The sequence below is a fragment of the Alosa sapidissima genome, chromosome 20 (genome assembly GCF_018492685.1).
Source record: "Alosa sapidissima isolate fAloSap1 chromosome 20, fAloSap1.pri, whole genome shotgun sequence".
Classification (NCBI taxonomy): Eukaryota; Metazoa; Chordata; class Actinopteri; order Clupeiformes; family Clupeidae; genus Alosa; species Alosa sapidissima.
The window spans coordinates 5,462,621-5,490,167 of record NC_055976.1 but is presented as its reverse complement, the minus strand read 5'-3'; the positions used below and the strand labels follow the sequence as shown (position 1 = coordinate 5,490,167).

General features: G+C 42.6%; 2 protein-coding genes and 1 long non-coding RNA gene across 9 annotated transcripts; 1 reads left to right on the top strand and 2 right to left on the bottom strand.

Annotated features, from left to right (window-relative positions):
- smad5 (SMAD family member 5) lies at positions 1-11,654 on the bottom strand. Of its 7 annotated transcripts, none has more exons than XM_042074245.1 (7): positions 11,422-11,654; positions 6,793-7,760; positions 5,996-6,259; positions 2,376-2,486; positions 1,418-1,642; positions 903-1,159; positions 1-737 (listed from the first exon to the last, which is right to left on the bottom strand). In XM_042074245.1, the coding sequence occupies exons 2-7, from the start codon at positions 7,193-7,195 to the stop codon at positions 594-596; spliced, it is 1,404 nt and encodes a 467-aa protein (XP_041930179.1). In that variant the 5' UTR covers positions 7,196-7,760; positions 11,422-11,654; the 3' UTR covers positions 1-593. The 7 variants fall into 7 exon arrangements, with proteins under 7 accessions (XP_041930179.1, XP_041930186.1, XP_041930180.1 ...); XM_042074252.1 differs by having other exon boundaries at positions 1,418-1,639; XM_042074246.1 differs by lacking the exon at positions 11,422-11,654 and adding an exon at positions 11,034-11,272.
- On the top strand, positions 11,645-15,476 carry LOC121694225. The gene is made up of 2 exons (XR_006025705.1): positions 11,645-12,056; positions 14,504-15,476. It is a non-coding gene; the product is annotated as an uncharacterized LOC121694225 (long non-coding RNA).
- tgfbi (transforming growth factor, beta-induced) lies at positions 15,450-26,934 on the bottom strand. The gene is made up of 17 exons (XM_042074244.1): positions 26,763-26,934; positions 26,378-26,476; positions 22,500-22,564; positions 22,182-22,339; positions 21,756-21,920; positions 21,517-21,663; positions 21,113-21,254; positions 20,570-20,782; positions 20,326-20,463; positions 20,091-20,233; positions 19,325-19,461; positions 18,728-18,858; positions 18,336-18,460; positions 17,783-17,885; positions 17,617-17,678; positions 16,551-16,575; positions 15,450-16,130 (listed from the first exon to the last, which is right to left on the bottom strand). Exons 1-17 carry the CDS (start codon positions 26,876-26,878, stop codon positions 16,069-16,071), a joined length of 2,031 nt encoding a protein of 676 aa, XP_041930178.1. The 5' UTR covers positions 26,879-26,934; the 3' UTR covers positions 15,450-16,068.
- Between the last annotated feature and the right edge of the window lie 613 nt (positions 26,935-27,547).

The following is a 27,547-nucleotide window of genomic DNA, read 5'->3' as shown; positions in this document are numbered from 1 at the left end:
TTTGATCGGATAGAGACTTTATTTTAAAAGCAGTAACTTTGAGTCTTGTCTCATTGCAACATGGACTATAAAAAGGACACATCTGTAGTGAATTCTGAGTCTAATAGTAAACACATAATGGCAGCTATGCCTTATTGTAAATATGTGGAATTAGACAGCATACCATCTAAACATTGTTCACAGAATTAGAAAGCTGCAGGTTTGTCTGTTTTAAGGTGAAGTAGGGATACATCAAAGTCATTCATGAAAGTATTTTCCATCTACTTGGTAACCTACTCATAGTGAAGGGGGGATCACACATACAACCATCATTTGAAAACATTATGCAAAAAACAAACATTTGAAGAAGGCAAACTAAGCAGTAGTATGTCCATTTTTGTGCCACTGCTGTGAATTCTCCTCTGCCAGATTTGCTTGTAGCCTTAGTTCATTCTCACAATTGACTGCTTCAAGGGCTAGCTCATGCTGTAGGCAGTGTAAACAGTTCAGCCTTTAAGACCTCCTCTTCTCAAAAGTAAAAATGTTGAATTTAAAAAAGTAAAAAAACAAAACAAAAACACAGAGAGATACTCCCAGCCAATGTAAGGCCATTATTAGGAAACAGAAGAGATGGGATTCAGAGGAGAGCCCATTTGCGTCAGTACTTTATCCAGCCACTGGAGGGGGCCATGCAGATGCACCTCTATCCAGCAGGGGGTGCTGGTCACATCCTGTCGATGGTACTCCGCACCCCAGCCCTGAAAGCATGGGAAAAGAGAACGGCTCAGGCAATCACATCCACCAAAACATTGATTCATTATGGAACTAAAGATTGCAAGCTTCACTAAAAAGACAATATTCTGTATTCATTCATAACCATCACAGAAAATCCTCCCGTGGTGTTGAAAAGGCGTCTGGCCTACCTTCACAAAGCTCATGCGGATGGTGCACATCTTTGTGAGCTCGTAGACGGCCTCGAAGCCGTGGTTGACCGACTGGGCCAGTAGCTGGGCAAACTCCTGGTTGTTAAAGATCTTGAGGCTGCAGCCGCTGGGGATCTTGCAGACGGTGGTGGGGTGGAAGCCGTGGTGGTAATTGCAGTTTCGACTCTGGACGAAGATGCTGGTGTCGCTTAGGCACTCGGCATAGACCTCTCCACCGACATAATACAAATGTACGCCTACGAGGGCACACAGAGGGCAAAAGAAATGATCAGGTGGAGCAGGTTAAAACAAATGTTGTCAAACCTTGTGAAAATATGACTGACAGTCATGCCTGGCAAGTTTTTTTTGTAATTTTTTTTTTTTTTACAAGACTACCAAGACAAACAATCGTATGACTCGCTGTGTGATCACGCCTCACTTCTCTTCACCCCTACTGACACCAGAGGCATGACGGCAGGTGTTTGACAGGAACGCACTGAACCCCAGCGGTGTACCTTTGCCAATGTGCCGGCGGGTGTTCTCGATGGTGGAGTTGCGGTTGACATTGGAGAGCAGGCCCAGGCAGAAACGGTTCTTGTTGTTGGAAGGGTCGGTGAAGCCATCCACAAGCACACTGGTGGAGGAGGCGTGGTAGGCCTCTCCCACGCGGTTGTTCAGCTCATAGTACACAATGGAGCACCAGTGAATCGGCTCTTCATACTCCACTGGCTGGACGTCTACTGAATGGGACGAGGAGACACATAAAACCAGCAGCACAGATTACAAACTAGTTGAGATATGTGGGGAAAACGCTCCATTTACTGACTGAGTGCCAGTTCGAGAATTTCGACATGTGGTAACGCTGCAACCTGTGGGAGCTGTCTGAGCAACCTTTCCAAAGAAATACTACTGCAATTTCTGTGGCATTAGTGTCTGTTTTTACAAGTACCAAATGGTCACAGGGAGATTAACAATCCCAAACCGGATATAAGTGCATCCTGCAATAGCAATCCAGTCCGGAGCTGTGGGAGATGGATGATTTTTTTGAAGCACAATGCTCAGCTGTCTCCAATTAAAGAAAATTATCCTCTTAAATAGTGTAGCAATCTAATTTCACATGGGGCAAGAGGCATTTCTGCTGTCACTAGAGCACACTTCCCTTGTACAATGCATCACAGATGTTTGACTGGCTTTTGCTGGCCAAGTGCTACGAGTCCTAGCATTGCCCTCAACATGTCTGGCTCCCTCTGCACCCCAAAAGAACAACACGGCCTAAACGTGGGCCACTTTACTCTTCTCCATTGCTTTAATGACTAAATGACTTTGGTGCACAAGTATGCTAACTGCCAACACAAGCCAAGCACAGAAAAAAAAAAAAAGTAGAAGATATGTTTGTGTAGTAAGCTGTGCATGTCTACTGTGCTGGCTGAGAGGCTAGTCGCGGGGTGGATTCAGGGGCGGGGCCAGCCTTACCTCCTCTGGGCATGTTCTGGGGTACCATGCTGCTCCCGGTCTCCATGGACTGAGAGCCGTCCTGGCCCATCTGCTCGTCAGGGGGCATGTAGGCAGGGGGTGGTGTGTCGGCTGCAGAGAGGACAGAGCCATAAAGAACAGCAGGTCAAGATCAAGATGGCGGAAGGATGTTTGTTTGTGTGTGTGTGTGTGTGTGAGTGTGAGTGTGTGTGAGAGAGTGTGTGAGATCGCACAGCTGCTCAAGGCAAATGGTTAAAGATCCACACTATTCCCCTGAGTGAGGGCTTCCGATGGATCTTTACCGGAAGCTGCACCCCGCAGTTTATGGAAACCTTTTAGTGTCCAGTTACGCTAATCTGTGACACCAAACACCCATCTCAGGATGATCCTTCAGAAGGTCTAAAATAGCCCATCTCACTACTGATAGATCCACAATGAAGAAAAATAGGACACTCATGTTTTCCATTTAGATTTTTTCTTCGCTGCAGATCTTAGCATGGACAACTTAAGAAAGAGCATTTAGGCAGTCCGCAAGTGGGAGACTTGTAGGTAATGGCATTACAGAGCAGGTAATATCATTACAAGAAGAGAAATGGCCTTCTGTGGGCTCCGTAATGATGCAATTTGTTAATAATTGCCACCGCTGTAATCACATCTAATGCAAGGGAATCCTTTTTCCATTCTGGGGCTCACAAGGGTAAAACGCCATAGGCTCCAATTAGGGGAACTTCCACTATTATCCTGAATAAATGGCAAGCGCATGCCCAACCCCATAAGCCCTGCAGCAAGAGAACCAGTAAGCAAGATGTAGGCACGGTATGTTCCGCACAGGTAGGTCTGCATGCTCTGTCCTCTTGCTGATTCATTACGACCCCAGATAAATCCTTGAGGGAGGGGGGGGGGGGGGGGGCGAGTGCGGGTAGGGGTGGGGTGGAGGGGAGGATGACACTCCAATGGTGTTGATCACCTCTTGTGATTGCAGAAGCAGAACTGACACAATGATGCCATCAGGGCCCATTCAGCTGAATCAAACGCTGCTGTAGTCTCTCCCCACGGCGCTATAAAACATTAGCTTCCCTCATGCCTGACTGCATCCCAGGCCAGCGGGTGCGTGCATCAGCAAATCCGCGCGATACAGAATGGGCCGAACGGGCCGGTGCCCAGCACTGGGCACTCATCAGTAGGATACGCAGCTCACGGGACACACTCTGGGCTTTGCTGTGCTGCTTAGCTGGCATTTCAATTGTCCTAGCGAAAAGGGGGCCGATTTGCACTGTCCCATCATCATAACTTATCATGGTATTAGCCACCCCCCCCCCCCCCCCCCCCCCCCCACACACCACATACACAGACCTTCACCCCGTCACCCCCAAAAATCCTGATTGTTAAAACAAATCAGAAACTAAAATGTTACAGCCAATCATCATCTCCTGCTCTGAGATCTCCATGCAATCCCCTCCACATAATCCAAAACATACACCAAACAACTAACCATAACAGTGGTCAAATTTAAAGGTATAAAGGGGACATTAATGTTTTGTCTTGCACTACTCAAACACAACAGTTGTTATAGCCTCCACTAACATTACTGGGTCATAGGTGTGTGTGCCTATGCATGTGTGTATGTGTATGCGTGTGTGGGCATATATCAATGTGCAAACCAGTGTAATTAGGCATGTGGTGAATATGAGCGCACAGGGACGCAATCATCGTGAAGCCACGGCCCCACAAGCCAGACACGCACAAATTCTATAGACCCTGCATAAGCTAAAGGACTCACTTATGTGAAACCTATTCAAATAATTCCTGATTGTGACATTGTTATTATATTTTTTTACATGTCACTGTATGCGTTTTAGAAGAAAATAGTCCTAATGAATTATTATTATTGTTGCGCCTGGAGGAACATATAGCTCTGATATTTTTCCGAGGTTACAGCACCGAAGTGCCAAATGCACCATGATAAAGGAAACCATTTCTTTCGTAAGAGTTATAGGATCAGAAGAGCTCCTTCACTGTAAGGCTTGTATTTTGTGCATTTGGCATTTGGATTCGTTATTTGTAAAAGTGGTTTGCTGCCTCCTGCCTCAAGTAGCCTGGACTGTCCGATCGCAGCCCCCTTACTTTCACTTTCCGCTGCCCCTGCTCATAGGCGGCATGGCCGGTAATAACATGGTATGAGATACGCTGCATATGAAGTTGGTACAGACTACTGAAGATTTTAGATGAGTGACCACGATAGTAGTCTTAAGTAGCTTTTTTGCTAGGCCCAGAGAAGGTTGACAATGTGGAATATTCCGCTGGTTGGTGCACATGCAAGTGTTCAGATTGGTTGTCTGTCCATCATTTACACAGATTTCACTGGAGCAGATCTTGCTCACAACTTTGGTAGCCTGTCTCTTAGCCATATCATCAGGCCATATAATAGGATGTGTAACAGTAGACTATGTAAATCTATGTAGAAAATTATATATTTATTTCCTTACAGACATATGGTAATTATACTCCCACCCCTCCCCGCCCGGGCGAGAACATCGGCCATTGCGATGTTTTACTGTACACATCATCAAATGCCAATTAAGGTGACATCGCCTAACCCTCATACTAGTCAAATTAACCACCTCAGAAATAACGATACTGCAGGTTGCTGCCATCAGGGATGGAAATTAGCACCAGCTGGTAAAATATGAAAGTGCCTGGGAGATAAAAAATAAAGATGTACTATTGAGTGGCTGGTGAATTTTACAAATAATTTTTTAAAGGTGCGATTTGTAGGATTGTTACCGAACGTTCTGTAGGCCAAAATCAAAACACTGGTGAACGTTCTCAAGACTACCAGACGCGAGCCTCTTCTGGGTTGCCAGATGTAATGAAGACTTAGCTAACGTTAGTTGACCTGCAGCTGCTTTAACGTTTCTCCAACCATGACCCAGCTACACATTACGGAAACAGTGAAAACAAAAAATACCTCTCTAACCAACGTAACATATTTAGCTGAAGTTAGCGATGCAGATGAAGTTTAGCCTAGGCTACCTGTTGTGGAGAAATATGGCCAGCTCTGCGTCAGACTTGATATTTGTTTTGACGAAGAATAAAATGTAAAAATTTGGTTTGACGAAGACGTCACCATCTCAGGAAGCTCCTCCGATGTCCACTTAATTTGTTTCTTGTTTAAATTTTGGAAATTTGCCTGCCTCTCGTAGGCGTTCATGACTACAACTGACAGCTGTTGACAGTTGGCCTTTGCTAATTTGGCCAACCCAAATAGGAGGACGCGCTAGCCCATTATTAATACGCTATTCTAGAATGAATCGTTCAAAACATAAACGAAAATTCCAAGACATTCCGCCCCGTAACTCATTTTTTTTCATGGGTTTTACGGGGCTTTACGGGTTAGAGTAATGTTGTCAAATAAGCCATTACTTCAATTCATCGTGTTTCCTTACTCTCTGACAACATATGGTGATCATTTTTGGAATGGTTACAGTTTATTTTCCATTATTTCCTACATACTGGACCTTTAAGTGGCTGGTAGATAAATACATTTAACGTAAATATTTAAAGTTAATTTCCACCCCTGGCTGCCATGTGTCTACAGTGTGAGGTCTAGGCGCTCGTACCTGGCAGCTGGAAGGGGCTGGAGGGGCCCGAGCTGGCGGGGGAGTTGGGGTAGGTGCCACTGCTGGTGGGCGAGGGTGGGTAGGGCGAGTTGGGTGAGATCGGTAGGGAGCTGCCGCTGCTGTGCTGCTGCTGCTGGAAGGACTCAGGGAAGGTGGCGTTGAGGGGCATGTGCGGCTCGTGGTGGCTCAAGTTGCGGAACTGCACCAGCAGACTGTGCTGCGGGTTGAACTCGCTGTGGCGGGGGACCAACACCGGTGGAAGCACTGGGGAAAGAAAACAGGGCAAAACAAAAGAGTTAGCATAGCAAAGATGTTAAAGCTACTACAGGCCAGGCAGAGTGAGAACAGTCATCAAACGCTGACTAGCAGAAAGCATTTCTGGTGTGCTGGCATCAGGAGGGATCAACAGTGCTGTCTCTGCTCTGCTGTGTGTTATGTGATATTTGCCCTTGAGCGAGTCATCAAGGGCCTCTCAATCACACAGCAGTCAGGAGATGGAGAGGAAAGGTTACACAATGGCGAGAAACTGGAACTCAATACAGCCATCAGTTTCCAACTCTATGACAGAATATCTATACTGAGCCCGATGACCGTCTCAAACAACATGCTTCTCTTTCGACTCAGGAAAATGACACTCAACTGTTCCATGCCCCTGGGCAAACAATATACCTTTGACATATTTACTAGAACATGAGTCAGCATTTCCTTACTCATCTCCCATCGTCTGACTCATCGAGACGACATCTGCATTGATTTCCTTTCCCACACAAGACCACGCCAGCTGGCTAAAAGCTTACCTGGGCTCTCCACGCGTTTGTAGTGGTAGGGGTTGATGCACACCTCCTTCTGTTTGGAGCCGAAGGGGTACTCGCACACCTCCAGCGGCTTGAGCTCGTGGTGCGACTGCAGGTCGGGCCAGCGCCACACGCGGCAGTAGATGACGTGCGGCAGGCCCTTGCGGTGCGAGACCTGGAGGCGGCCGTCGAGCGAGCGCGGGATGGTCACACACTTGCTGGGCTGGCCGGGGCAGCTGAGCGCCTTCTCCAGGTCCTCCATGGCGCCCTTCTTCTTCTTGAGCTTCTTGACCAGGGCGTCCACCGCCTTCTCGGCCCACTTCTCCTCCTCGTCGCCCTGCTTCCAGCCCAGAAGCCGCTTGACGGCCGGGCTCGTGAAGGAGAACAGACTGGACATGGAGGTCATGGCTCTCCGCGGGAGGTCTCAGGTAAGCCGATCCACGCGAGGGGAAGGGGAAAAAAAAAAAACACACTGTGGAGGAGGGAGGAAAGAGGGGAAGCACCTCCTCAGGAGTCCCAGAGAAGCTGAGGTCAACCGAATGGGCTTGTGTGAGGATGAAGCCGTCAGACAGAGAAAGAGAGAGAGAGAGAGAGAGACAAAGAGACAGCGACTTGGTGGGTGCGAGACTGTTTGTGCGTATGCGTTATGAGGGGGTGGGGAAGTGGAGAGGGCCTTAGCCTTGCACGACCAAGGACAGGAAATGGAGGCAGGACGCAGCTGCCGGCACTCAGGAAAGCCTGCAGTGAAGGGGAGGAGGAGAGGGGTGGAGCCAGGTCACACCAGACACATTGGGAAATGGTGCAGAGGAGCAGTTTGGGATTCAGATGGGAATGGACAGACAGATCTGTGGTCCAAAAGAGCCTCTTCAAAAGTGGGGAGTTACGGGCAATCTTGCACACATGGGTTGGCTAATAGTCCATGCCAAAAGCAGAGCGGTGTCCACAGCCCAGGCCAATCTGAAGAGCAGCACCTGTGAACAGACAGAAATAGGCCTCAGTTCATTATTAAAGAGTAAAAAGATGATTAAAAACTACAGGTTTGAGCAAACAGGTTGCATATTGCCTTGATTAACAGAACAAATGGCCAGAGAAAAATAAGGACACTCAGTTACTTATTATCCTAGTTGGATAATGCTCCCACACTTGATTGATTTGCATGGCTACTGTTCCAGTTACTCTGGCTCAAGATGCCTCTATAGACAGATGTAGCCCATCCTCTCCCTCAACCTAGAAAAAAAGCTCTGGGCTCTCAAAAGCTCTCCACATCTGGGCAGCTCTGTGACCAATGGAAAGCACCGTGTTTGCCATATGTAGTGTCCTGCTTCAACAGTGGGTCGTTGTGCGATGTCATCTGTGAGCAGTGGACCCACACAGCCCCACCCTGGTGTGTTCTCTCCCTCACACAAACACACAGTCACAGACACACGCAGGGTAGAGCAGCCAGCAAGCCCAGCTATTGAAAACAGTGCGAGTGCTACCAAGACAAAAAGGATATCAGGCCACTGGGAGTCACTTCCTCCAGTCACATCTCCGCTAGCCCACTCACTTTGCCAGCTCCACCCCACCCACAGGCTGCCAGAAATACACCTCCCACCCCATGGTCTGTCCTACAGCATCCACAGCTTGTGGAAAAGCTCATTTTAGCGCTACAATAAATTCTCCCTTAGGATTTAGAATGTAATGAGGAGAACAAAGCATGCTTTGCTCTTTTATCTTTGATAACGTGCCCCTAGTAGCTGACAACCCTGGGGCAGAAGTTGCTCTCCACCAAAAAGAACATTTGGATCTGGCTCAAGTGCTGATGGCTGGGTAGGATGGCTTGCCCAATGCTTCATCTCCGTGCACTGGGAGAATGAATGTAGGTCACCCCTTCCTGCCCCAGCCTCTCACCCTGTGAAGACAGAGCGCTCGTTATCCAGACCCAGCATGGCTACTGGCACCCACACCACTGTGGCACAGACAGAAGCAAGCAGGGAGGGTGGACCACTCAATCTACTCAATCTGATACTCAACTGGTATGAGCAACACTGCTGCTAGTTCCATAATTTGTTTTTTAGCTTATTCATACTTCTAAGACTTCTTCAGCCATGCTACTGCCAGAAAGTCAAATAAAATAACACATGGACAGTGAGGCATAACATAGTCAGACATTCAGTTGAAAACAATGTGCTCAACGCATTAATATGCAAAGAAGAGGTCCAGCAGAACCCACCTCTGAGACAGTTCAGCATCCCTGCAGCCACACAGTGCTTGTACAGCTGGACAAGGGTATCAGAACCACTCCCAGTCATATGCTTCACAAGCAGCACAAGGGGAGGGAGGATCCGGCTGAGGTGACTTACAGGCTTTGTGCTCCATGGTTTACACACTGGGCACCTGCAGCAGTCACACAAGGACACTTCTCCTCAGTCACTTCTATTGATTTCCCTCACAGAGCGGGTGCTATCTTGCCTCCCACATGCTTGCAGTTGCAAAATTCCTGTTTCATCTCATGCAGGAATCATGTGGGCCACAGTTGACTGGCAATACTACAGAATGCTTCATTCCCTATTCACACCGTAACCCTCACCTGTAAGTCAGTTTGGATAAAAGCATCAGCTAAAGGAATAAATGTAACCCACAATTTATAGAGCAAAGAGGGTTGTGGTGGGGTGTTCATGTTAATTCAGGCATGAGCTAGCTTTTGTGCCCCCTGATAAACCCAGGAACCAAACCCTGGGAGACAGGGTTCAGACTGCCTAATTGCTCCCTGTCTAATTACTCGTGACACCATATACACCCACTCTGTCCCTGGTGTCTGACATCATCCACACAAATTGGAGGGGCTCCATTGTTTGACACTGGTAACAACACAACCACACTCTCACACTCTTTTGGCTGAATTTGGAGGGAAATGTGCAAAGCCTTCTCCTGTGCTCTCCAAAAACACGGGAACAGTCCCCTTTGACCACAGTACTTCATAATAACAGGTTCAACATTGCTCAGAAAGACATTGTAATGACAGGTAACACCACAATTGAAAAAAAGACATTCTAATATAACCAGAACTTAGATCAGGCATACTGGAGAAGCATATCCTCAATTCAAAAATAGCTTACACAATGTCACAGCTGTACATCGTACATGTGGTAATTACAGTATTAGTACCAGTAAGTGCTTCAGCACTGAGGTATGGAAGGTGAGGTGTGATATTTCAAAAGAATGTTGCTTACTGGCTAATGATTTGTCTGTAAAATAGATCACTTCACACCACTCCAGTCTGCCTGATTATCAAGGACACCACTGAAACCTGAACAAACACTAGGTAGCCTAGTGGCAAAACAAAGTGGAGTTTATTTTTTCACATGACAATCTCAGAAATAAGTGTAAGATAAGGCTGTGTAAGGACAGCATGTGTGAACTAAGTCAACTTAACCAAATTCATTCTATCGTTTACACACACATCAAATTAACGTTACATAAATTCGCAAAGGTAATGTTAACTGTCAACATGGGGGACACTTAGGCTTACTGTTTCATTTATGATAAGCTTAGGTTAACGTCAAACAACTCCATAACTTGAAAGAACATTCCAGCAATGTTTTAACTCAACTAACCGTATTGCTATTTTGACGACGTTAACATTAACCCATTCTGTCTGTACAATTAGCCAAGAGCTGAATGCAGCGTAACAAGGGTAGTAAGCATGGATGGTTATATCGCAATCAATGCATTTTTAGTAATCGATGAGCGTTAACTTACCTATTCAATGAAAATCGAATGGTATTGTCTGATGTTCACGTAACATACATTACATTTGCAAGTGAGATAACTAGCTCTTCAGCCATGATGCATAACGTTAACGTTACCATGATAACAAAAGTTACGTTCAGTCACAAAACACAGCAGAAGTTTGTTTTCAAACTTGAAGACTATCTATTAACTCTAATGTGAGCGAGTTACATTTGATCTTAACGTGAAATAAAGTTTAACCTTACCAAGCGTGAGTTAGAACACGTTAACTATGATGGCTAGCTAGCTAAAATGCGGAAAGGTTGAGACACAAATAAAGGGCGCATTCCACAAAGGACACAATGTTGGCCTAGAAAACCATCAAACTCAATCAAAACTTATTCAATCCGTTGGCCAATTATCTATACTCTGAAATAAGGATAACAATAATTAGAGCAGACTATTAGTTTTAAGGAAAAAGTAACGGTGCGTTAGCCAATTGGATAACACACTATCACAATGCATTAACTTACACTAATCAGCCGCGTTAGCTAAGGCAAGTTAGCTTGCTAGACGATAGACCACAAGAACGCACCATTTCTGTTCGAAGTTGTAGTTGGTATGTTTGAAATTACTTTTCATTCAAGTTCCTCTGAAAGCTGACCAGCTAAGATGACCGTTAACTGGATGTTAGCTATGGTTACATTCATTTCAAGTCAGCTAAGTTAGTTAGGTAGCCACTTCATTTCTCCTTTCCCCCACCCCCACTAGAAAGGGGGAAAAAACAGAAAACTTTTTTTCCAATCAGTTCAACACCCCACCCCCTATGGAAAACACCCTATTCAACTGATTAAAATTAAGTTCTTGTGTAGCCACCGAAACAGGTTTGTATATTGGATCTGATATAGTTACATCGCATACCTTTGAGAAAACGAAGACGCTTCCCTATTCCTTTCCTCCTGTGAACACACTCCGACATGAACCTGATTTTTTTTCCTTTTTTCACTCTGTCTTTACCCGACTCCCTCGTCTCCCATGTCCTGGCGTCAAAAAGACTGGAGGCGGAGTGCAACTCCCTATATCCATCCGCCAAGTTAACAACTTCAGGCCAATTTATAGTTTAAGTGTCGCTTGAGCAAAGATACAACATTTGTGCCTGCCTGCTAGTCGTGGATCTTGTCGGGTAGCTGCTACATACATATTTTAGTGAAACGGCGCAGACATTGCCGCATACTCCGATTAGACATCAACTCAAAGTGATACTGAGTTTCGATTTTTATTGTGTTACCGTGGCCGGTGTGTCTTTCCTTAAGTTTTGCGGTGAACTGCAACGGGGATGTTATAATAACTACTTGACGTTCTATTCGGTAAATTCTCGCTGGCGCTGGACTATGAAAGCTTACAGGTCCGCAAGTTGTCGAGCGACACTTGTCGCCTGAATGGTAGCCTATTCACTTTTACTGCGTCCCTGTCTGTAGAACTCGATCAGATATCTAGCCTGTTATCGCATGTCATCCGTTATGATCAGACACTTTCCAACTGCACGCTAAGCTAACGTAAGTCAGTCCTGCTAGAAATTGTAAAATAAGTTGTTACACCTCAATCTTTTCAAAGATGTAGCTATATGGTATTAATATGAAATGGTTCATACTCAATTGTTTACACTGTCTAATTTTTTTCGGACTCTAACGAAGATGATCTTGGTTGTGTTTCTACGTACATTTTTATTTTTTATTTTTACCTCTAACATTAACCGAATTCATGCCTTTGAAACCAGTCTGTTTAGTTTAGTCTAGCCTAGCCTGTTAATTTAATATTCACGGCTACTGCAACAAGCAAATAGTTCCCCCTAATAGCAAACGAGTATAAGCTGTAGCTATATATCACTAATTCATACTAGCTAACGAAAACTAATCATTTTCGTCGGATTGGCTGTTCGAGTCTGTTCAAATTGATTAGCAATGATTTGTCGTAGCTTTGGCTACTTTACTGTCACTATTTCACTTATTGATACGTCGGACGACAACATACTTCTATAGTTCAAAAAAAGGTTGTTAATTGACCTAAAATATTGAGTCAAGTTCACAGACATCAAACAGGACTCGGACAGCTGCAGGCTGATATGGGCCTAAATGCAGTACATTAGTAATATGCGGAAGGACACAGACAAAAACTACTGTTCTTTCAGTTTCTTCGAGCAGTGCTACGGCCCAGTGATGTCACTACATGTGGCTCCTCTCTGTCTGGCGTTTAAAACTCTTCAGGAGTGGCTGACCAATAGAAAGCCGGTAACGCCGATGTTGCTAGCTCTACACCGGCATGAATAAAAATGTCTCCTCTTACCAGTGCAAATCACATGTCCGTCGTCTTGAATTGGGTTAGGACAGGCCAATCTGCAGTGCTGACAATTCAGCCTCGCCGATCTCAAGATCTCTCTGCTTGTAAGCCTAGCCTACTTCATATCTCGTGTGGACCCCTTAACATTTTCAAAATTCTGTGTTTTTGTAGGCTATTCAATCTGTAAAACGTAGCCTATCATAACCCAGTAATAACTTTTACATGCAACTGGTGGTTGTGAAGTGATGTAGGGCTTAGCACATTCCAAAATGAATGAACAGTGAAGCATTTGAAGCCAAGCAACATAAGATCTGAGAGAATGTTCTTTGTATGCAATGAACAATATTAGCCACCAGTTGGCAGCCTTCACCAAGTAGTCTCACTGAGTTGCAGGCCTCATGGTATCCAACATGCAACAGTCTGAGGCATCTGAAAAGGGACATCACACTACAGTTAACATTTCTTCCGTGTAAATTTACAGGAAATGTCCCATTAATCAGACTCTGGTTGTGTCAAAGAACCAATACAGGGTACAGAAAATTAACTTTTTGCTGCAGCTGTCATTTAGAGTTTGTGATAATTCTCCAGAATATAATTGCTGGCTTCATTCATTAATTTTATTCATCCTCCAGTTCCATAGCCTATTTCTGTATAAGTCTCATATGGCATAGGCTACGATGTATTGTGCATACCTATGTTCGGTTAACTTGAATAATGTTAACTGAACATAAGTAGGCACACATTAAAACATACATACTCTGGGCCAAGGTCTCTGAGTGTCATTGTAGGATGACTGTACCTGATTGGACATTTCACAGGGGAAACAGATCTGCCACAGGTCATTTTGGATAAGAAGTATAACTTTTACTTTTCCAAGAGAAGAGATGTGCTCCCTATTTTTTTCTTTTTAATTTAACTTCTTACATAACTTGCCGAACATAGTTTAGCTTGAGGCTGTTCCTCAAGTTCCTCAGTCCATGAAAAAAACAGACCTGCCCAGTCAGTCAAAAAGTCTATGTAGGTATAGCAGTCAGACTGACTGTGAAATAAATTAGATTAAGATAGAGGAAACCCCATCCACGCGTGGAATTCCATTCCATCCATCTAACTGCACATAAAACCACAGGATGTATGTGTTAACACTTAAAGCCTTCCAGAATGAAAAAAATATATATATAGATTGATAGATAGATAGATATGCCTCCAGTTTGTACTTGTGACTGATATTTTGTTACTGTTGCTACTGTGATTGGACAGTGGACTTTTAAAAGACTACTGGAAAAGTAGGGGTATTTGAGTGATGCACATAGCTCAGCACCACATAATAGTATGGTGTTAATGTCACCACATATGTTCTGTATTAGTGGTTCCTCCACTTAGTCAGGGATTCCAAAAGGGTCTTGCACAGGTAGAGCGTACACTGGTGATGAATGCAGAAACAATGAGAGCATTGTTTAGTAAACACATACCATGAGATTAGAATGGGACATCGCATCGCCATCCCATATCCACTAAGGACCTGCAAAAGGTTCTGAACAGTAATGTTATATTGTTTAGAAGTCTGATCATATTCCATTTTAAAATGCAATCAAGCGAGAGAAATTTCATGCCATGCCCCAATGGCATCCCACAGTCTAATCCCTAAGTTTTGACTTCATCCCAACAGGTTACCCTCTGAAATGGAACAACAGACTTCAACTCCATCTGATCTGGTGGCTTTCTGACTTCACTTAAAAGGCTATGAGTTTACAGTGAGAGCATTTTCTTCATTCATCCCTTTTAGTGGAATTCTAAGCAGTGGCCCTGAGCTTTTCCATGCCCCCACAGAAAGCGGTGACCTTTGGTTTATGCATACTTTATCTGGCAATATTTAGACTTGTTAAACTGTCTTTGGCAGTGGCTTAGAAGCCCCCTCAGCCACTTCTGGAAGGATTGGCTGTCACACACCCCTGCCTCCCAGTACTGAGCCTGCCTGTGGCATTTAGTGTGCAACAGCACTGGAATGTTTTTTTTTTTCACTCTTCTGGATCACTCCTTTACCTTGCCAACTGGGAACGGCTGACTATGTACATATATTTCCCTTTTCTGTAATGTTGACTGGCAAAGTACCCCACAGCATCGGTCCCTCCAGATAGTTCCTTCCTATAAAAGGGTTCCCATTATCAACAGTGTAGAGGACTAATACTCAAGACTTTGAGTGCCTCACAGAATAGTGGATTAAAGCCATAGGGTGTTGTGGAAAAAAGGGGAAAACAAGCAAACATAAATAATAGCCTGATGGTGTTACTTCATACAAGGTTCAGCAATAATCTTTCTGGACATTTTTAGAAAAAGAAGAGAGAACCTTACGAAAACAGATGCCAAACCTTTGGTAAACTGTCAGTTAACAATTCTTCCCATTATTAATTGACTATGAATTCTTACAAAGTTGTGGTTTGTATACTGTATGTTTGTTATTTTGTTAAATTTGATTTAGTCTAAACTGTTATTTGTAATGTTATGTAATGTTTATTGATGTCTTTGTAAACCACATTGTATGAAAGCGTCTGTGAAGTGCCATAAACATAAATACAGATATAAGAGGCCTGGAAAAATACCATGGTAACTCTTGATTAAAAAAATGAAATGTTTTATTTGAATATGTGCAGACATTGTTGCTTGATTCCACACATGACTGCCACAGTAATGTACAAATGGTTTGTGTGTTACTTTACTTTAAACTGATGAAAACACAGAGGATAAACAATTATCAAGGAGACATGATAAACACCTGCATTGGTATGTGCCCAAATAGCATTTTTGTTCCAGCTTAAACCATGCAAACATGCTACAGGTATTAAAACAAAACACAGTATACAATTCTCAAAATCTGTTCTGGATAAACATTCTTGAACTGAAAAACAAAAGTCACTTGAATGAATATTCAAAATTATCTAGCTATATGAAATCATATCAAATTGCTGTCTTTGGTTTATCATATAGTTCTTACATCAAACAAAGAAACTATCCAAATCTTGGCCTTTGTTATTTAAGTTCAAACAAATCATTTCTGACTGCTAAAATAGTTCCTTTTGTGTCTGTCAACATGTTCACTGTTTGTTGAACAGTTTTCACAAGAATAAACATCCTATCACCTGAAAGACCAAAATAAGCATATCGTCCATAAACCAAACACTACAAGTTCAAATATTGGAAGGTGAAGTTGATAATTATCCCCTTGCTTGAAAGGATTTACTGAACACGAGTCATTGTTTTACTGGACCGACTTCGCATAACCTTCTGGAAGAGATCGTCTGAAATAAAAAGAATATGTATCATTTTCTATGCACATTTAGAAACACTTTGTTTTAGCTGTGATAACAAGACAAAAGTGAAGTCAACCAGGCAGATTGGGTTTACGCCAAGATTGGTTGGGAGTACACATTCCTGATCTTGGCAGGTTAGCTGTTTTGTGCAGACAAAGTGAAAATCCTTTTCAAAATCTGGCAAATGAATATCATATCATGGGAAAACCTCAAAGGTCATGTAACAAAAGTGGTGGTCACATTTGGCCTTAATCTTAGGGACAAAATTGTTTGGTTGAGGATTAGTATCTGAGGATTTGCTTATGTTCAGTGCATTTTCAGTGAAGTTTTAGTTGATCCCTATTGCATTGACAATACAGGTGCCAACTGGATTGAATATCATTAAAGGTGAAACTTAAGAAAAATTACCGTTTCTGAGGACTTCCGTGCCTGCCTGCAAAGAAAGCAAACAGAGGGCAATTACATATCAAACTGTTCAATACTCTGAAACACTGCAAACAATGGTGTGAGTTTAGTTGTTTGCTTCAAAATGTTATGGGATCTAATGGCCTGAAGGAATGTAATTTCTTGATGTAATGAAAATGAATGCCCTATATGCAGATGTAAAAGGATGTGATCAATTACTGATGAATGTGATCAGGGTTCCCACGGGTCATAAAATTTCTGGAATATCATGACAATTTGATAAAGTCTATTCATGGACATGGAAAATCAGGGCATTTTATCATTTTTGGGGCAAAGTCATAGGCTGAATCCCAAAGTGAGCCCTGAGGACTAAGGACTAAAGACTCCCAGACTTAATTGATCTCAGGTGCGAGTGAGTGAGTGTGTGAGGCTACATGAGCTCAGATAGGTATAAATGGGATTGGGACAGCACCTCACGAGATCACATGTTACCATGGTGACGTTTAATAACAAAGATATTAACAAAGATAACGCTTTGAACTGTGGGTAATTCCCTTTGATGAAGTCTGCACTGATGCAGACTCACGGAAAGGCCTCGTTAAGTGTGTATTCAAACCCTCACGCCCTTTGAAATGTGACATTAGGACAGCCCTAAGCCCTTACGTATTTTGTGAGAACGCGCAGCAAAGTCTGTGAGTCTGTGAGTCCGGACTTTGGGATTGGGCCATGGAATATCAGGGGATTTTGTTGTAGCAGTTTAAAATGTACTTGCCAAAATATGTTAATACAAATATATTTCCACGCAGAATTCATGTATATCTCATTATTAGCTTTACTGCTTGTTTAAGTGGTTGTGGTTAGCCTAACCTTGTTTATTCAATTCCCATTTATTTGATACAAGATTCTTGAACCATACGCAGCTACTCTGAAATTGTTGGTCGGTATATTGTACCATTCATGTCATGGAAATTCAGGTTTTTTGTCAGGGAAAGTCAGGGAGAAGTCATGGAATATTACATTTCACTTAGAGTGGGGACCCTGTGTGATTAGATAATGACCCAAGACTTACTTTCACTGCAGATGCACGTGTTATCACAGATCCAGCTGCTTGATCACTCTGAACCTTGGGAGCTGAAAGACATAAATGTGAACCATTGAATCAGGATTCTGTAACTTTCATGAAGTGATGGTAGATCTCACAATACTGTCAAATTGTTCAAAAGGGAGAGGCTTACGGAGTGGCTTAATGATTGTGTTTACGGCGTGAACAACCCCATTGGTGGCCATCAGATCAGCGTCTACAACAGGTACTCGGTTCACATACATGGTTTGGTTTCTCTGAAAGAGGTTACAAAATGACATGAGGCTCATAACTGGACCACTTCAAACAAGTCAGATATAGCATTTACCAATATGTCTTAAAATAACACTCACAAAAAAAACCCCCACAATGATGATGATGACACAATGATATTTCTGTTTTTCAGTGAAATCAGCCTTGAATTATGGCAATTTCTATATGGCGGCATTTCACTCTGGAAGTGGTTTTCATTGATGGAGGCTTATAGGAGCCTTAAGGTCCAAGCATACTTGTACGGATGTGGTCTACACACTGAACGGATGACGCAAAACTCATCATACGTCCAGTCTGTACAGCCTTTCTGTGCTGAAGCCAAATGAATCCAGTAGATGGGCGACACAACATCGTACAACATACATACAACATATGTTGATCGTACAACATATGCACTGCACAGAAGTATACTTGTTGCTTTATAGTTGACCTACCACACCCAGCTCCAGCCTCTCTCCCTGCAGGGGCTTCACCCGTGTGTGAGAGGTCACTCCGCCACTGACCAGGAGCCCCTCACCCATATGGTACTTCAGAGTGCTAGCAAGCTGCTGGGTGTTACCTATAAGCACACATCAATGTGAGGCTGGCAAATCAATGGGCACATGCACGACACAGGAAATAATTTAAGGTTCTAGAACTTTTTAGAATAGGAAGTTGTCTGGATTTAGAAGTAGGATTTAGAATTGAATAAGTAGCTCTTCCAAAGCAGGACAGTCATTTCAATTCAGTACTTGTTCAGCCCTGTCTTTTTTATGCTTTATGTATCACATTTTGTTTTAGAATGAAGTCAGCATGTTTGTGTTGGCAAGAAAGTGAAATGCATTACTCATGAGTCTGTTGAGTTCAGCCGGGGGCATAGCCTTGAAGGCATCGTTGGTAGGCGCAAACACCGTGTAGGCACCCTGCTTGTTCAGCAGCTCAGTCATGCCCGCCTTCTGAATGGCGTCAACCACAGTGCTGAAATAAACAAGAGTGGCCATTAGAGAGCATGCTCAGAAAAAGACACAACAATGTCACAGACAGGGAAGCGGTGCACTGAATAACCTGAGTGAATGCTGGGACCAAGGACTGCCTTAGAACATGTTAATTCATGACTGCTGCGGAAAAGTGTTGAGCACGCTGACAATAAGTCTTTGAATGTGGGTGGGAATGTGCAGCTGCATATTCCCTTTCAGCTTTCTGCTCTGTTAAACCCATTACACCCGTTTTGCTTTGGATATTTCCCCTGCAGGGTATTTTCAGAGCTTTAGGGCTTCAAAAGAAAATTGCGAGATGCAAAGAAGAATTCTCAAGTCAAGCAACACCTGCAAGGTATCAACTTATGAGCATAAGATGATATCTTCACTTTCCTTTTGACTTCACTCCCTCAAGGCCAATACTAATCAGAGGGAAAGAATTAGGGAGGAGAGTAACTCCTTCTCACCTAAAACGATTATCTGCTTTCAGAACATCCATAACTGTTCCCATGGGTGGAGCAAGGACCTTGTCAACAGTGAACATGGTGGCGAAACGTCCAGTCTTATCATGTGCAGCAATGCAAGCATTTTCAATACACAGGTTCTGGGAGAGAGGGGAAAAGATTGTTACTCAAACCAGTCCTCACTGCAATGTTGTTTTATGTGAAGACTCATGATTCAAAAGTGGTCTGTGGAAAGAGTTAAGTCGATGCAGAGAAGATGTTTCCGGTGGTCTGTGAATTCCATTGCAAAGCAGAAATGTGAGAGCACTACACGTTTTATCCACCAGCCCTACCAGCACACAGAACATGACTGGAAAACACATGACACATACATAGAGGAATAGTCTTTGTATTTTTATGACAAACACTGAACACTTATTGTGGGTATTTGTTCAACCTACTAAGAAATGAAAATTAGTGTATGATGTTTGAATATACTTTACTGTATGTTAAAGTTGAATGGTATTTAGCAGACACTGTTATCCAAAGCAACACGGACTAGCAATCGTGGGTTCGGTATGTAAATGTAACAAATTGCATTGTAAATAAATATTATGTTTCTTTTCACTTAGCAGACACCTTTATCCACAGCAATGTACAACAGAATAACAATAAAACACACCTTTAAAATATATAGCATAGTAATTTGCTCAATATTACATGTTCAGATGTTTTTTTAAATAACTTTTCCTTCAAGTTATATATAAAACCTTCAAGCAGGCCTACTTACATTTCTGTACACAAACACTCTCAGTTTAAGTCCTCCGAGGGTCTCCAGTTCCTGTCCATGATAAAGGCCCTTGGAAGAAAGCTGCTCTTTCACTAAGTGGTTCCTCATCAACTTCTTCTTCTCCTCAGTCATGGTCAAGCTGCCTGTGACCAAATTCCATGTGGTTGTGAGACAAAATCCCAAGGATGAAGAGCAAAAAGGCCCCTTTGACCAGCAAAACATTTTACAAGCATACCTTTGAAAGCATCATCCTGTGGGGCCAGCAGGGTAATGATCTCAGAGCCAGTAAGATGACTGGAAAGCCCTGCATCAACAAACATCTTGGTTGCTGTGGTGACTGTAGATCCCTCCATGAGCTCAATGAGTGTCTTAGCTTTGAAGATATACCGCACAGTTAGTCAGCAGTGTTAACCAGAAATGTATGAGGTAATTGTTCAGATATTTATGACCAACGCACACAGAGATGACAGGAAGCCAACCTGAATCAGGAATAAGGAGCTCATTAATATAGTGGACAACTCCATTGGTGCCCAGTTTGTCCTTTGACTGAATGATGGATTTGCCATTGAGGGTCATCTCATCTCCATCACAGCCCACCTCCAACACAGTGCCCTGCAGAGTTTCTAAGGGCATTCCTGACACAATGGACTCAGAGCAGTGCATATTCTTCAGGATGTGGTAATTCAGCATGTCTAGAGAGTGACGAGACAAGCCAGAGCAGGGAACAGTGTCAAGAACAGAAAATGATACTCTCTTCTGAATGAAATTACGTCAAAACAATGTAACATTGTTTTTTTAAGTAAAACAATAGATGCTTTGACCTGATAACATGATAGCTTACTATTACCTAATTTGCATTGTAAAATATCATATGGTTTCTGTGCTCCATGAAAACATAGAACATCATATTTTGATGGGAAAAGTGGTGAATAATGATTGACTGGTCCTTATCTTAGATATGTAAATGATACATTATCACACACAAAGTTCTTGTCCCAGTTTACTTGCTTAGAATAAATCACCTTTCAGGGCCACTGGGTCTCCCAAGATCCTGGTCAGAGTATCTGCAGGAATCTTCTCAAAGGCCTCATTTGTTGGGGCGAAGATAGTGTAGTGGCCTTCACTTTCCAGCATGGTGGTCAAACCTGCAGCAGCAACAGCAGTCTAAAAAGATAACAAACAAATGATAAATACTATTACAACATTTCAACTGATAGTATTGTTATCATGGTTACACTGAAATAAAAGGATTGACTTAGTATTATGTGGCACAAGGATCCCCTTCTAGAATGTGATATGGAGGATTTAAAAACAGACTATTCAAAGTAAATACCAATCTCAAATGTATTTTCTATATTGTCATTGTGTAACTTGTATAGTTTAAAAGTAATGAAAAAGTTTGAGACATGAAGAGCCTATGCTTTACACGCAATGTCTCCAGCTCATCATCGGTGTCAAGTAAACTGTTGACATCATTGGTGATGGCGGTGATGACTCTGTCCACGACATGCACAATTCCATTGGTCGCATGTTGGTCAGTCTTCACAAGGCGGGCACAATTCACTGTAACAACCTTTTAAAAGAAACAACATCTCATTACAGTACTGCAGCATATGTACTTGTGCTTCTACATGTCATCTCTCAATGCAGCTATCCAATACTCACTCCATTGGGATAATGATGGATGTGAACATCGAAGTCTTGATACATGGAGGGGAAGGCAGCGCCGTGCTTCAGGTCCTCGGAGGTCAGACGTCTGTTGACCATGTGGTAGTGCAGTGCATTCAGAAGCTCAATGTTGACATTGCTGACCAAGGCATCTAGAATTTCCTGCAAGCCGCATGAGATCCATCACATTCCATCATGGTGACCACATAAACAAGATTGCAGACCACAGATTGCCTCATCATGGAGATGTTGTACTGTTTTCTAGTGTTCCAAAACATGAGCATGAGTAAGGGGTCATTATAATTTTGTCATCAGATCAATTAGCCCTCAGATGAGAGGCTTACTTGCTGAAAGTTTTATGGAGTGGTAAAGTTTGAACCTTTTCCAGCCAGCTGTAGACTGTGGACGGATTCTAGTACTCACAGTTGGCAGGGCAGCCCAGGCCTCGTTGCTTGGGGCAAAGAATGTGAAGCTGCCAGGCCCCTCAATCTCTTCCCTCAGCTTGGCCCTGTCAGAGTACATTTGAGTGGTGGTGGCTCCAACCGCACCCAAAGTATTGTAGATGTTCACCAAAGGCAAGGCTGCAAAACACAAACAACACAATCATCCTTCCCATGTTGAAACAAACACATGGTTCTAACAGCAATACATATGAGAAAGTAAGGCAAAACTGAACCACAAGCCAGGTTTGCACATATAGGCTGTGGCATTTCAAAGTGGAGGACACATCGTCTTCTTTACCTGCTGGGCAGCCCTTCTCTCCCGCTACCTTTTCATAACCAGGACAACACTCATAGCTGATCACCCTGTAGACACAAACATGCCACAAAATGACAATTTTACACAAAGTCAAAGATACTTTTATGAGCATGACATGCACTGTTACACTGTTATTTGCACCACCGCTTTCAATCCTCCGTCCTCTGCTGCAGTAGCATTTAAAAGTATGATGCCAGCCTTCTGCCTGAAAGGCAATCATATCTATACAGTCCTGTTCTCCATTTTGTTCCCTTGTATTTCCATAATAAATCTGTGCTAGGCTTGAAATGGTCTGGGAAGGTCATAAAAAACTCATTTCCTTTGAGAGCACAGAAATCCAGAGACACAGAATTGGCCAGAGGAAACTCCTGAAAGGGAACAAAGGGACCAATACTGAAATAGTGTTTTGCCAGCATAAATAAATGGGAAATTCAAAACCATCTTTTGAGGGTGCACTGAATACAAACGTCAAAAGTTGAGGAGGCCCCGTATATACATATTTCAAACAAAGCTAACCACTGTGGTTATCACTTAGTTGTGCATCATAAAAGATGGTTCAACACAAGAACTATGTCTCCGGGCTATAATCTGGGCTGGACATTAATGGCTGCCCGGTTGCCTTGACTACCAAATTCTTACAAGTGGCAACCAGATTTGGTTGGCTTTAGTAACCAAAACCCCATGCCTGGTTGCCAAGCTGGCAACCACTTTTAAACACTTTTAAAAGTTAACGTTGAGCCCTACTATAATGAGATCACTTGCTTGATGACAGAAGGAGACAGACATATAAATGTGCCCATAGAACATTATTCACATTTCTCCTCTTTTCTTTACAAAAGGTATAAAATGAAACTCATGTCATTTATTACAGTGGCTATGTTTCTTTTCTTCCAGGTTGTCAATCATCTCTAATAAAAACACAGACTTGGATTTAAGCGATCAGCTGCTAGGAACATAAAAAAGGAGTGTAAGGCTAAAGATGTAAGTCAAGACAAAGAGGACAATCCTGACATTCAGAGTGGGGGTAGCCTTGTAAAACAGGACTGGAAACCAGACTGAACTGATTATCAAAACAGATGGTAACTCAACTCCTGTTTGTTCTTTGCCAGCATAAACAAAGATGGTAGCTATGGATTTCTGACAAAATAAACAGATAGGCTGCACAATTCAAACACTGTGTACATTGAACTTCTAAATGGTGTGGTCCCTCACAAATGGTAAAAAAAGTGGGAAGTCGGCTTGAAAGATGCTTGAGAATGTGGAAAGTCTAGAAGAGCAGATTTCCAACTGTCATGAAGGCCTTGGCCTTTTCTGTAAATCTAGACCTTTACAACATGGAAAGTGAATTTAAATGCAATCCCACATCCAACAAAGGACCCAATCGGATTTTTTTTTTATTGCAATTTATTTTGGTTGTCAGCTCCCGTTTAGAGGGAATTAAACAGACCATGTAATCTAGACTGTCAAAAATCGTGTCTGGCAAGGGGTAATGATTCCCTGAAGAAACAGCCAAAAGGACCAGGCCAGTGGAGAAGTAGGTAAGTTATTGGTCAAGAGGCCGGTTATTACTCTCCCCTCAAGTGACCTGGAAATAGCTTGCCTCACTGCAATGCCCATTATGAGCTGTGCACACAAAGACAGGGATTGTTCACACAGACTGCAACCCCTCACCCCACCCCACCCACCCCCACTCCCCCCTAAACTTCAAAACCCCTCGGAGGTTGTCTGTAAATCAACACAAATTCAACCTGATAATGATTAGAGTCTTGTTTTTACAAACCAGACTATTGTCCTGTCATATTTATTCTAGTCCTGATTGTTTATTGTTTATGCATTAACACATCAGGACTTTCTGTGACAAAACAATAGACCAAATAAAAACAAAACATTTGGTAACTTTTGGACGATTTGTGTGTTTTTAGAAACAATATAGATCCTCCACAGATTACTCTAAAGCTGTCATTTCCTAAGATGTCCAGTGCCTTGAGCTATGCCTGCTTCCTCTTTTACTTTCTGGGGAACAGCAATGAAAGAAACACTGTTGTGAAATGTAAAGTGGAAACGCACAAGACCTCCTCTGTTTCATAAGCTACCTCACACTTCATTTATGCTGATACTTCATTTTTTCAAGATGTGGTATGTTGGTTACATTTTTTTTTCTAAAATTGTGAAATAACTTACTTGAAAACATAATCCCATCACCCTTCTATGTTACACTGATATAGAATTCCCATGCCATGTTAAAATCCCATATCCAAGAACCACTCTCTACACCTCTAAGCCTGTGTCCATCAGTCAGGGTTGAGAACATTTTTTATGAGGAATTTGCAGCATGTCTGCCTCCAAGTGGAAAACCAGAGTGCTCCTTAAGAGGAAGTCAGCGAACAGCTCATACCCACTGACTAGCATCCTACACCTCCATGTTTCAGCCAAGTTGATAACTCCTTTGTTAATAAAAATACATTGTCAAGGTTATACCCCACCTCACAATGAAACAGTTCAACTGCTTTAATATACAAGACAAACTGCTGAGGGCCTCTAAGTCATTGGGTAAAGCCAGTGAAATCAAGAACTGAGGAAGGAATTGGAAGCTTTTTCAAAGCTTTTCAACTTAAAATTATACACCTGCCTTTTTCCCATGCGCCAACAACAAACACACTGTAAACAAAAGACTTGGACAACTTGTGAGACAAACTGACAAAAAAAAAAAGAAAAGTTGTTTATGGGCCTGTTTATGGGCACCGGCACATATTGAGAAAAAAAGACAAAAGCTATAGTTGTGATCTTAATGAATTTGAAACCCTGCAGATAAAAGTCAGTAGCATTCAACATAACTACATCAAACAGAGCTGACAGATACAAACAGTTACTTCCTTGCAACATATTCTAAAAATACCTCAGGTCAATACATCATCAAACCAGATCAGCTGGCAAAGCAGTTGAGGACTGGCTACGCTGAGACTGGTGGCTGTCTGCTAGAACAAACCAAACCCAAAACACCGGTGCATCACGGGTAGCCTCCAAACCCAAACTGCTACAGGCAACAGGTATTTTTTCCACACCTGAGTGTGGTAACTGCAGTAGACGCTAAATAATTATTTAATCAAGAACTATAGGCTACAAAACATACATGTACAGCATTTGAATTTAATTAATGGTAAAAGGGGAAGCTTTCCCCTTGATGGTTGGAGGTCAAAGCCTGACTTGAGTGACATTAATTGATGGTTCTAATAACTTTCATGTTCAACATTACTGAAGGCAACTTCACTGTTGACTCAGGGCGTAATTATGGTTTGCTACCAAGATGTTTGGGCACCAGTATGAGGAAAGAATTTAACTTTTTCAATCTCTTAAAAACAGTGGCCCCTATTTTTCATGCTTGTGTAAGTTCTCCATGTCTAGCATGCTGGCATTTTGGCTCCACAAAACACTATCATTAACCACATAGCTATATCACAGACTACCTTCCAGCATCAATTTAAAGCAGCCATGGGATCTAAGGGATACATTTTTCCAGGGGCATTTTAGAGGTCCTGACAGAGGATATTTTCAGGCTTAACTCTCATACTTCAGTGGAAACTCCCTGCTACTCTCGCAATATTTCTGCAAAATGCATTATCTGAATTAACAGCATCTCCACAACATGGCTAAAATAAAGGGGTTCAGAACCCCATCAATGTGTGAAAGTTCAGAACCCCATCAATGTGTATCCTAAAGTGCACTCCGTCAGCGGATTCAGAAGCGTAGCCTACATCGTGACTTTTTTGCAGACAATATTTCATCAGAAGCAGTGCAATGAAAAAGAAAGGCAAAGAAAGACAAAAGTTTTTTTCTGTGTGCGCTATCACACTTCAACTCACGTTGGCTTTCCACAGATCTTGCGATGATACCATTGTTTGCAGTTGGTGAAATACTTCTTATCCGTTCCCTGAATCTGCTGCATTGCACAGACGTTAGGGCTACAATGGGAAAAGATAGGTAAGATTCAAGTATCCCAAAAAAGGCACACACATAGCCTACAGAGCAGTTTTTTTTATTTGGAGACAGTTCTCTCATCTAATGATCTGTTGGGTATTAGCAGTCAATATCTTCAATATCTCTTTCAAACGCTGTATCAATGTTGATCAAACCGTAGCCTGTGAGAGTATCTGATAATGTCATGATTGCTTATATTTTTTTATTAACCATAACTACCTTAATCACTTTTAATTTCAACGGTAATTGATTAACGTTGATTAAACTTACCCATGCGCACGTCCTCTTATTCTGCTGTGCTGCAGAACTGATTGGTATGGCGACTTCGCAACACATATCGAAACAATTAAAGTTAGTGCCAGAGCCAACAACGTTAAGTGCTTCATTTTGATCCTCTGACCAGTACCGTTCCTCTCCACGCTGCAAACAAGTATAGCCTATGTTATAGGTGTCCACTGGAATAAATACTAAGGAGACTCCTTCCCATCAGGGAGGGGCTTGGGGCGGTGATATGAATAGGTAATATGAAACACTGCTCAGGGGAGGAAAATGATGACTTTTCTTCAGACTACTTGACAAGAACGTGTCTGGTTTTAAAATGATTTAAACCCCTCGTGAATGTTTGCCCGTGTTAATGTGGTCAATCTGACATAACACACTTTTCATTTGCAAACCTCTAAAACACATTTAAAAAATGGAAAAGTATGGAAACGCAGACCTAGAGAGGAGCACAGATGAACACTGCATCTGCTTGTTTGAGCAGGGACATTATCTTATGGGCACTATGTGGATAGTTCCAAATTTGGTGAGATGGTTACAAACAATTTGAAGAATTCTTTCCACATTATCCTTGAAGCCAACTTTTGCAAAGAGCCTCTCAATAGTTTAAGAGTATTGATAAAACAATTAAAACACCTTCACTGAACCATAAACACCTTCATTAAGCCATAAACACCTTCATTAAGCCATAAACTGTGGTCACCATGTGGTGTTTCCCCTAAAAGACAGATGAAGAATGCCATTTCAAGCATCACTGACACTGTCATGTTGAGAGG